Source organism: Felis catus, chromosome B2, assembly GCF_018350175.1.
Source record: "Felis catus isolate Fca126 chromosome B2, F.catus_Fca126_mat1.0, whole genome shotgun sequence".
Lineage (NCBI taxonomy): Eukaryota > Metazoa > Chordata > Mammalia > Carnivora > Felidae > Felis > Felis catus.
The window spans coordinates 142,839,840-142,851,910 of record NC_058372.1 but is presented as its reverse complement, the minus strand read 5'-3'; the positions used below and the strand labels follow the sequence as shown (position 1 = coordinate 142,851,910).

The 12,071-nt window shown below is 41.2% G+C and overlaps 1 protein-coding gene across 1 annotated transcript; it reads left to right on the top strand.

The window, feature by feature from the left end:
* Positions 1-254: 254 nt before the first annotated feature.
* On the top strand, positions 255-9,914 carry TAGAP (T cell activation RhoGTPase activating protein). Its single transcript, XM_003986684.6, has 10 exons — positions 255-423; positions 1,028-1,111; positions 1,199-1,252; positions 1,559-1,625; positions 3,116-3,282; positions 3,951-4,112; positions 4,597-4,706; positions 6,115-6,310; positions 7,107-7,221; positions 7,826-9,914. Exons 2-10 carry the CDS (start codon positions 1,085-1,087, stop codon positions 9,091-9,093), a joined length of 2,166 nt encoding a protein of 721 aa, XP_003986733.3. The 5' UTR covers positions 255-423; positions 1,028-1,084; the 3' UTR covers positions 9,094-9,914.
* Positions 9,915-12,071: the final 2,157 nt, after the last annotated feature.

Sequence of the window (12,071 nt, the reverse complement as noted above, 5' to 3'; positions counted from 1 at the left end):
TTACAGAATAACACAATTTCTTGTTCACACATCCCACCTGTGACATTAATCAGAGCCTTCACCTAAGAGCCATATGTCATCTTTTCCACCCCTACTAGTTTGTAGATTTTTTTTTTTTAACTTTGAAGTGGAAGAAGAAGAAAAAGAACCAGAGCTGCCCTAAAAGGAATGAGGAAGTGAGAGCTCTCCAGTGTCTGGCTGGCTATGTCTGTGTGACAACCCATGATGTTCTTTCCGGTCTCAGTAATATTCTGAATTTCCACCTGCCCGCCCCCTCTCGTTTATAATGCAGGACACGTGAAGCCGGTCATTCAGTCTTGCCCTCTCAACCAGTGGATTAGTAGGAGCAGAGTGAAATGCTGTTTCTCCCATTTTTCACAGTCCCCCGGAGATAAGACAAGTCTGGCTGGAGACCCTCTGAGGGTGAGTACCATAAATTCACATCACTAGAGAATAAGCTAGCTAGCAAATCGCAGGTGTCTGAGAGCACCTCCGACAGAAAACAGCTGTACCACAAACACACAACATGTCATGTTACAAAGACGCTGAACGCGCAAAGCTTGGCTTCAGTGTGAAGCCGGAACTTTTTTGGCATGGGAATTCCGGAAAGGTTAACTTTGTTTTGTGTTTACTACAAGTAGCATCTTGGGAATAAGTTTTTGACCCTGGGGATTAGATGAGATCATCCATGCAGAGCACGCAATTCAGTGCCTGACACATAGTGAGCTCTACCCGCTGGCAAAAAAAGAGGGTATATAATTATTATGTAATTATTTGTCAGATTATTTCTTGATGGGAATGGAATAAGTGAATAAGTGTGGCGTGGTAAAGGTATCAGGTTTAAATAATATAGAAATAAGTGTGTTCAGGTGCTGTCCTTAACAGCCTAAGATATCTAGTAACATACACACAGACTTTAAATGAAAACTTTTCTACCTAACAGTTTCAAACTTCGTGTTTTGGCACTGAAATCGGCCAACTTATTATGCGTCTCCCTCCTCACTCTTTCTCACGTGATTTCTCACAGGCAGAGCCAAGGACACACGGAGGGAAATTCATCGCTGGACAGTCAGCACAGACTCTAATGAAGTTGATAAGCAGTTGCAATGCCGTACGTCCCCCTCTGACATTTACTAATTCCGGTTTTCCAGACGTCAGAGTCAAAAGATCTGTACCTAATTTTGGTTTTCTCTTTTAGGCAAAAACACTAAATGCCAATAACATGGAGACATTGATTGAATGTCAGTCAGAGGTAAGAAAGCAATTTTAAACACTTTTTATCTGCACTGTGAGAATGTGGAACACTGTGTTTTAATGGAATATTGTTTGGATTATTTAATTATCAGAGTAGAAAATTAACATCATTCGTGCAGTACATTAAATACATTAATTGGGACCTTATAGGATGATAATGAATTGTTGATTCTAGAAGCTAGAAAAAATCAGTGGACTCTATTGACTAATTCCTAATATGAATAAAATGTTGTATGTGTATTTTGTGGGGCAAGACTGGGTAGATCTCTTCAGTCATTTTTAACTAAAACAAATATATTTTTAGGGTGATATCAAGGAACATCCTCTGTTGGCATCATCTGAGGGTGAAAATAATATTTGCCAGCTAATTGGTGAGTTTTGAAAACATAATGATCTTTTATGTAAGTGCTAACAACAAATGTTCTTGGTTTGCAAAACCACAGTACTTTACTAGGAATTTTTTTTTATAAATGTTCTTTTAAAGACCGCAGAACATTAACACTTAGATGGCAGGCAGGCTCCAGCTCACCAGAGCATCAGGGCACTCTGACAGACAAGATCCTCTCTAGAGCCAACCCCCCAGCTCTTCAAGGGGTTTTTCGTGGGGTCAGATCTCCTAGGCGCTTCTGTTTTAACAATTACAGCATGCATACATATGAAAAAGAGACCGTTCCTTTTCCCTTTTCTTCCTTCTCTAGCCATCCTCTTCCACTTGCCAGTGTAGAAACATATGGCAATGCATTTGGAAAATACAGCTTTTATATTTAGAGGAAAACAAGAGAAAGAAGGAGACAGAAAAGAGAGACAGAAGGAAACTTGTGAGGTGCGATACCCGTTGCATACACATCTTCAGGATTTTGCAAAGATAGAACATCTTGCTAATGTTTTACTGATAGTTCCCAACTGCCAGGTCTAGGTTCAAGCCTTCCTGGCAATTTGTGCCAGCGCTGTCCCAAAGCAGCCCCCAGGGACATCCTAAAGGGGACTGCAGACAGCCTGTTGTAGCTCCCCCTAGTGGCTAAGTGGCTGCAGAGGTTTACCCGCCAGCCCAGCTAAGTGTCTTCAAAATGATCTTGAACAAGGTTCCACTCTTTTTTTATGGCTCGGTGATATTCCGCTGTATTTATAAACCACATCTTTATCCATTCATCTATCACTGGACACTTGGTTTGCTTCCATATCTTGGCTGTTGTAAATAATGCTGCAATAAACACAGGGGTGCGTAGATCTTTTTGAATTAGTATTTTTGTTTTCTTTGGGTAAAACCTAGCAGTAAAATCACTGGCTCATATGGTATCTCTATTTTAATTTTTTGAGGAAACTCCATACTGTTTCCCATTGTGGCTGAAATTAACGTAACATTCTACTGTCAACTATACTTCAGTTTAAAAAAAAAAAAAAGATCTTAAGCAAGTCACTTCCTCTCCTTCTAAGTTTCGTTTTTTCCACCAATGAAGAAAACTAAAATAATCTATTTCACATCAGAAATGCCCACCATAGTTATTAAGGTCAATATATTAAGATGGTTGTTTGTGATCTGCTTGGCTAGGTTTTGCTGATTTTTTGTAGCAAACAGCCAGTGAAGGGTAAAAACAGGAAAGGTGGAGACTTTGAGGAACCTTGGTGTTGATGTTTAGGGGCTGGTTGCTCTGGTGACAATGTGGTTGCTTTTTCGGTTGATTTTTCTCGATTAAAATTCACGCCCTTTGCTTTCTCAGTTTTTCAAAATTATTCCTGCCCCCCCCCATGACATACCATAGATGACATTAAGTGGCTGATGATATCCATTGTCTTATATGGGTCTTTATTTATTAATAAGTTAAATTTAATTTTTCTCTTTGCCTTGTTTTCCTGGCTGTAGAAATTAAGAAGAGAAAAAAGGTGCTGTCTTGGCCTTTTCTCATGAGAAGGCTTTCTCCTGTGTCAGATTTTCCTGGGGCTTCAGAACCAGAACTGAAAACGCCACTATTTGATCAGCCCTTGTCAATCATCTGCGGTGAGGACGACATACTCCCCAGACCCATCCAGGTAGGTGTGCATTTACTTGTAACCTACATCAGATTTTTGTTGGATGTGAAAGATTCTTGGGAGCTCTAAATATCATTCTCATGCTAATCTTGCTGGGGCCAGTATTTTTCCACTTTTGGAAATGGTGTTTCCACATATGAGTACAGTCAGGAGAGTACCTGGCTGCTTACACTCTAGAAATTAGCTCTACTTGCCCTCCATCCTTCCATCCTCATGATCTCATGGAGTTGAGAATGCTTAAAATGTGTAGCTTCTGAAAAGTCAACAGAGATGGGGTCTAAAGTGTATGATCAGAAATCCAGTGTTTATATGGAATAACTTGAAAGGAGGGAGGCCTGGAATAATTTTAGAATGTAAAAAATTAGAGCTTTCACCATTTACCTCCTCTTAGAAAAATAGCAGAGTTGAGGGAGACAGTTGCTAGCAATGGGGCTATAAAGAAAAACTGGCATTAGAGGTCTCTTGTTAACACCATCTCGGTATCATGAAGAACTAACTTTTATGGAGAAGATATTCTAGGACAGGTGAAGTTCGCTACTGTTCACATGCACCATTTTAATTCTTTCTCTTACCTAAACATAGATTTTTCATGTATTAGTAGCAGCATATGGTTTCATGCATTCAAACTAAGGGTAATCATTTCCTATTCCTACCCCTCTTTCCTATAGGATATTCTCACTATTCTGTGCCTTAAAGGACCTTCCACTGAAGGGATATTCAGGAAAGCGGCCAATGAGAAAGCCCGCAAAGAGCTAAAGGAAGAGCTCAACTCTGGAGGCATGGTGGATCTGAAAAGTCTCCCTGTGCACCTTCTGGCTGTGGTCTTTAAGGTGAGTTCACAACATTGCTGCCAAATCATCTGCAGGTGGCTCTGACACATTAATTTTCAGAAAATAAGAAATGGGCTCTTCTCCCTACAAATCAAAGTAAACTGATCCTGGAGTTTAAGTTTTTTTGGCTAAGCCTTTTATTTTCTTATAGAAACATCTGTTTCTATGATCCCAGATTCCAACAGAAGGCGATACATTAAATTCTCCCCCAATCCTGATGAGAAAAGGCACTTAGACTGTCCCATGGCCAAGTCTGTGCCCCTGAATCTGGCTGCCCCTCAGATGATGGCCTTACTGTGTGTGCGCGTTGTTAGGAAGTTGATGAGAGAGATTTCCCTAGAGTATTCAAATGCAAGAAGGAAGGGGGCGCAGCCTGTGTTAAGATGATCAGAGGGTCTCTGAGACAGACCAGACAAGGGGACGATGAAGATGCCGGCACATAATGTAACATAAACAGGACAAACCATCCCCTTTCATCCTCCAGGACTTCCTCAGAAGTATCCCACTGAAGCTACTTTCATGTGACCTGTTTGAGGACTGGATGGACGCCCTGGAGAGGCAGAATGAGGAGGACAGAATTGAGGCCCTGAAACAGTAAGTTGCCAGAGTCCTTGCCAGAGGCCAGGCCCACATGGTCTCCATTTTTTGATTCTTCACATAATTCTCTGAGTGTTTCATGAAAATTGAAGTGTTTAGGGAATCAGAATGGAATTGTTTATCTACTCCCAGAATAAAAATCACAAGGTACTTTGGAGACTCCTTTTAAAGTGGTTTTAGCCAAATGAAAGGAAGCACTTTTTCAAAGAGTGGAAAGTGCAAATCCCAAGAGGTGGGGGGGGTCTAAAAACGTAAGTTGTTCAAGAAGGAATGGGGCAAAATCTTAGGTGAAACCCTGAAAACACGCTAAATAGCCAAGTGTAGGAATTTGGGGTTATTCTTAACCTAATAAATGGGTGTCAGGCAAGGCAACAATTCTCCCATAAAAACATCCCCTAAGGCATAGTAGAACATAGGAAGGGAATGTTTTGATCACAAAATTCCACAGCATGTTTCATACTCGTATAATTAATCAAAATGAAAACTATATAAAAACAAATTCCAAAGACAACAAAAACAATTACATTCATAAATGAAACTGTAAACTGTTAGTGACTAGACAATCTTAAACACCTAACTTTGAAATATCAGCTCTTTCGCCGAATGCTATGAAAGTCTATTTATTATGATTGTCCCGGGCGGCTAAATATTTCCAGGGAAATAGTTATTGAATTGAAGGCGTTAAGAGTATCTGTCCCAAATTGAAAATCCTAATATTATTAGAAGTTTCCCCCCCTTAAAGACATAAGCTCTTTCAAATAGTAACTTCTTATGAGAAATGAAAATGGTCCCTACTTAGTCACCATTGCTTATTTTGAAAAAATGAGGCTTTATAAATCTAATTATTGTTAGTACTGATGTTGCCATTTAAGTGCTACCTTGACCATGTTTATGAACATGCCCTTATAAACTGATTTATGCTCCATAAAGGTTTCTCAGAATGGTATAAAAATGGCTCATCTTTGTGTGATGATCACAGATCAAAAAAAGTAAATGACTGTGTTCCAAAAACACCAGTCTTGCAGTGCTAGAAAGACATTCTGCCTGGCTAAATGATTACTCAACAAAACAATTTTCAAAATGTATTAAACTATGGGGTTTGTTGCAGAAGTTAAGGATTCCTAATTTGAGATCAATACAAATAATAAAGGGTTGTGTTACTGGTGTCCTTCCTAATTATAAAGACCAGTGTCTTAGGTCTTTAGGATCTCATGGTTAACCAGTTTCATGCCACGTCTGTTACCACTGGAAGTGTCTGAATAAACATTTCACAATCTTACTGTGAAAATGCACCTTCTTCATTTTAAAGGAAGTCTGGGTTAGGCAGAAACTTTCAACTTGAGATACTAAAGGGAGATAGACCATTAGCCTCCTCTAAAACCAGCCTCCCTGAACTTCATTCCAGGGTTGCAGATAAGCTCCCCCGGCCCAACCTCCTGCTGCTCAAACACCTGGTCTCCGTGCTCTACCTCATCAGCAAGAACTCAGAGATCAGTAAGATGGATGCCAGCAATCTAGCTATCTGCATTGGACCCAACGTGCTGACCCAAGAGAATGACCAACACCTGTCATTCGAAGCCCAGAAAGACTTAAACAACAAGGTTTGTTCTGGTCTATTTCTGACAAACTCCCAATTTGATCTCACTGTTTGTTTGAAAACACCAAGTGATCATAAAAAGGAATGGAGGAGGCTTCTGGGTCGCTCAGTTGGTTAAGCATCCGACTCTTGGTTTTGGCTCAGGTCATGATGTCACAGTTCATGGGATCGAGCCCCACGTCGGGCTCTGTGCTGGCAGTGTGGAGCCTGCTTGGGAATCTGTCTCTCCCTCTCTCTGGCCCTCCCTCACTCACCTGTGCACACAACAAGTTCTCTCTCTCAAAAATAAGTAAATTATTAAAAAAGAGAGAGAGAGAGAGAGGGAGGGAGAGGAAGGAAGGAGGGAAGGAAGGAAGGAAGACCCAAGTGTAAAATGCCTCTAAGTTTCTCTGACTCAAGGTCAAGTGAAATATGAAATACAAAATGCTTTTGTCATAGTTCTGCCCTCTTAGACTCATGCATTTGATGAAACAGAACAAACCTCTTGTCTCACAGGACTTGTACATCACACGCCATCAGTCCAACTATCAGTTTGGGAAACTCCTTATTTAGATGAAAATTACTTGAAAGGAAGAGGGTTTTTTAAATCTCAAAAAAAAATGTGTGTCTCAAAGATAACTTTAATATATATGATTTTTACCAATTTTCCACATGCTCTTCTCAAACACATAAAGATCCCTTACGCTTATTTTGGTACCTCCCTATCAGTTGACCCCCATCATATCCCCATTATTTCTCCTCTTCCTTTAAAAAAATTAAAGATAGCTTTAGGCTGACAACTTGCTTATTTTTCCTCACAGGTTAAGACATTGGTGGAATTCCTCATCGATAACTGCTTGGAAATATTTGGGGAGAACATTCCGGCACATTCCAGTACTGCTTCTGATGACTCCCTGGAACACACTGACAGTTCAGGTACAAAATGTGCTCTCGATTGATGATGACTGTGGGGGAAAGTTCATGCCAGTCTGCCAGTCCATGCCAGTAATGTAAAATATATCTGGTATTTGAAGCAACAGCTACCTACACAAATCACCAAATCAAACTCATAGGACACCATTCACACGGACACCTGTTCTCAAATTTCCGTGCAGTGCCTCCTCACTCAGCTGACACTCGTTCAGCTTCTTTCAGAATCACAAAAACCTTCTAATTTTACTAAGTTAACTTCAGCTAGAGGGTTGTTTCCACATAATGGGCTATGGGTCCATTAAAATGGAATGGATCCAATGAAAGAGCCATCCAAAGGATTAATTTTTTAATTTAAGATCAACAAATTTTCATTGAAATGTTTTCTCTCTTTTCTCATTCTCCCTCATATTTCCTTTATCTGCTTCTCTTCTGCACCTCAAACTAGGAAAGAAACAAAATTTTAATGTGGCAAATTTCATATCAAGCCCCACAGTAGCTTCACCAGATTACCCAGGGCCATACTTGATACAAGTAGGGGGAATTGTACTAAAGTTTATTTCTCAGAGAAACTGAACCAGAAACTCAACTGTCCCTTAACTTCCCCCAGACATGTCAACGCTGCAGAATGATTCAGCTTATGACAGCAATGATCCTGACGTGGACTCCGGTGGTGCCACTGGCTCCCCAAATAGGCGACCCCCAGTACCTGTGGAGACGACTGCCGGCTGGGGGCCCAGAGGCCCCCAGCTCACTTGGGAGTTGAGTCCTGAGCCCATCAGCAGCACTCTTGCCAGGCTGAAAAACTCCCTGAGTGAACTAGACAGGAGGTACTCAGAGCCCAGCCCGTCATCCTCACAGGAGAGCCTCGAGAGCCAGAAAACACACCAAAAACTAACACGAAGCGAGGAGGACGTCACCATGGCCCAGGCAGGGGCTCATTTGGAAAGTAAGGAAACTGAAGACCCCTTTCCAGAGGAGGTGTTTCCTGCAGTGGAAGGCAAAGCCCAGAGACCACAGGACCTGAAGGTGAAGAACTCGACTCAGGGTTCAGTGTTACTGTGGGGACTAGCGCCCAAAGCCTCCTCCAGTGGCTCTCTGGATGCTTCCTCTGATGGTTCACCCGTGGCTTCTCCTTCCAGTCCCAAAAGAAATTTCTTCACCAGACATCAGTCTTTCACAAAGACAGAGAAGAGTAAGCCCAACAGAGAAATTAAAAAACACTCCATGTCATTCTCCTTTGCCTCTCACAAAAGAGTGCTGACCAAAGCCCCCAGCTGCGTGTCTGTAAAATCCAAAGGCTTTACCAGAGACCAAGTAAAGAAAGGTTTTAAAAAAGAAAGCCAGCTTTCTGGGCGGATCATCCAGGAAAACTTGTCTGAAATCCAGGGCCAAACTGCTCTAGACTGTAGCTCCACATCCTATGCCCTCTCTGTCAGGGATGTGTTCCAACAAGTGGATCAGAGAAGCCCAGGTAGTCTGCCATCTTACGAAGAGGCCATTCGGCGCCAGGCATTGGACCTCTCGGCCTACAGGGGCCAAACAGTCGGGAGCATGAGGGCCAGAATGCTCAGCCAGGATGCTGAACCTCTCCGACCTTTTCATCACGGAGGGAATTTAAGAAATACATGTAGTCAAGAGCTGCTTGACAGGCACAGACTATCTCCCAGGACTGAGAGCTGGAGACAGAGCCAGACTGTACATGTTTCTGTAGAAACAATAGGACACGTGACCGTCACAGGGAGACCTGACCTGCACCGGCCAAGAACTGTATCTGAGTCAAAACAGAAGACTAAGCTGGACCATCTAGTGCGGCAATGTAGTCAGCCGGTCTTTGAGGCTGACCAACTCCAGTATGCTAAAGAATCCTACATTTAGGACGGCAGACCAGACACCATGACATGGCTTATGGCGTCTCTGTAAATGCACAACTGTATAAAGAACTGCTTTGAACTCTGTTTTCCAAAAAGTCGAGAATAAGCTCTTTTAGAAAGGTTGTATAGAGGCCTCCCTAGAGGGGATAGCCACGCAATGGGACTCAGGCAGTGTCTGTGTGTGCCCAAATTCATGCAACATGTAGCAAGTGTATAAAATGTATTAGAGACAAGGCGTTAGGTGCAAAGATGTCTACATGAGTATGTGTGTATTTGTGAACTTGTAGTCAACTGCACTGCTGTTCTCTGCCTCCTGGGGCAGTATTTTGAACACTATGAGTGTTCAAAAATAATTTTTTTCCTTTCTTTGTTGCCTCAAATGTCATCCTATTTTTCATATTTTCCACAAACTCCATTTAGGGAAAATGTTTAAATCTCTGTTAGAAGTTTCCTCCAGTAAACAGCTTTGTGATAATCACCCACAACGGTAAGAAAAAAGGAGCAGACTGCAAGAACAGACTTCAGTGTTTGGAGTTATATCGAAGGCATTACAAACTCCAGTGAATGAAAAGGCCATCATTAACATTTATGAAAAATAGTGAAATGTGTTCTTATAATCATCTCATTCTCAATTTGGGTAGATTAGCACAAATGCATTACATCAATATTAACTGATTTATAGCACTTTGAGTTTCTCTGCGGCTCAGCAATGCCTTCTCCAACAGTGTGCAGGAAACTTTATATGCATGATATGCATTGGGGATCATATATAGAACTTCAGTATAATCTCACTACAATAAATTGCCTTCCTTGTTTCAAAGTAAACATGTTCATTCTTTACTGATGTGTTGCCTTCTCTTCTTTGGTTCATAGAAACCCACTAAGAAAAGCACTCACACATTGGTCCATTCAACAAGCATCTACTGAATGTATATCCATTATTCTAGATTAATAGGCAGGCTGAGGATCTTGTCTTTAGAAAGAAAAGATAATTCCTATTCTTTGGTAGTTTGCAAAACCATAAAAATATACCTACTCGAAGCCATTTTCTCAATAGTCACTCAGAGACCAGAAAATTTAGTATGCAAATACAGGGTAATAAATCCAATATAATATTTCCTGGTTTTAGTGAATGAAACTCTTCATTACCTTCACAAACCTTGTTTTTATGATGCTCAGTTTGCTTATTCACAAACATAATGGTAAAAATATTTGTCATATGTTAGAACTTTAATGCTCAATGATTAAGATATTTATCCAGTACATTGGAGATACTGGACTTCTATTTTCCTTATTTCATCAACTTCTTTCATAAAACACGGTGTGTTTTTTATTTGTTCAAAGAATATTTTTATGTTGGCCAACCACCAGATGGCAAAGGCCTATTATTATTTTCAGAGGAGATTTATTGATAATGTGGTACAAAGTTAAAAATGTAACCCAGATTGCTCAAGGGAGCATGCTCAGACTTCATGAGAAATACTTTATTAAGCACACTAAAAATGTATAAGTTTCAAGGGGTTGACACTCCCCTCTGACCACTAACTTCAGAAGAGCAATCCTTTTCCAGAGTTGGACACAAATGACAGTTACAATTTTTAGCGTCTACCATGTGCCAAGCACTGTTTTAAGTATTTCAGGGCTAAAACAAGAATAGCAACTTCCTACTGACAATCAGAATTCTCATCAATAAAAAACTAAAACCAGGAAGCCTCCCATCTATTCCACTTTACCACTGACCTGACCTCTGTTGACCCAACTCATATCACCAAAATTTTGTCTTAAATTTCTTTATTTTAAAAAAGGTGGTGTGAGACTGGAAGCCGTCTACCTATTGCACATAACTAGTACAGTTTGTGGCAAACATTTATGAGCTTCCTGCAGTTGAGCAAATGTCATGATTGTTGCTATCTTTGAATAGTGCAGAAAAAGGTGTGGTGACTACCTTATATATTGCAGAGTGGTCTTCCCACATCCATCCATGGAGACCACTGGCTTCTAGCATTGCCCAACCCCAGTTGCCAAGCCCATCAGTTGCCTAGGGCTACCATAACAAAGTATCACAAACAAGGACTGTAAGCTACAGAAACGTATCATCTCATAGTTCTGGAGGCTAGAACTGAAATCTAGGTGTCAGCGGGTTGGCTCCTTACGAGGGTCACAAGGGAAGGATCTTTCCCAGGCTTCTCTGCTTGCTTGTACATGGCCATCACTCTGTATCTCTACATTGTCTTCCCTCTATGTGTGTCTGTCCCCAGATTTCCCTTTCATGAGGGACACCACCAGCCATATTGGATTAGGACCCATTCTAATGATCCATTTTACCTCTTTGTAGTCACATTCTGAGATCCTATGAGTTAAGATTTCTACAAATGAATGGGGGGGGGGGCACACAATGCAACCCCTCCATCAAGCTTCACAGAATACTACTTAATGATACCTTGATTATGCTGACAATTTTTAATACTTCACCATAACCAAAGGACCCAAGCTTATGGTGAGATTTGGATACTATTAGAATGATGCTTGGGGCACCTGGGTGGCTCAGTCAGTTAAACATCTGACTTCGGCTCAGGTCACGATCTTGCAGTACCTGAGTTCAAGCCCCGTGTTGGGCTCTGTGCTGATAGCTCAGGGCCTGGAGCCTGCTTTAGATTCTGTGTCTCCCTCTCTCTCTCTCTGCCCCTCCTCCATTCACATTCTCCCTCTCTCTCTCTCTCAAAATTAAAAAAAAAAAAAAAAAATGATGCTTTAGTGAAGGAATCAGAAGACCCAAGCTTATGGTGCGATTGGAAAATGTTAAAATGATGCTTTAGTGAAGGACCCAGGAACGCCAAAGTTCTGTCCTCCATGAACTTCCTAAGGGCCACACAATCACAAATGGGACTATTGAAAATGTGCCTGACACCCCGGTGTAAGGTCTATGGTAAAATCAGGTTGGAAGTTAAGGGCTAAATAGGGGCTTCTACCTAAATCCAGGTC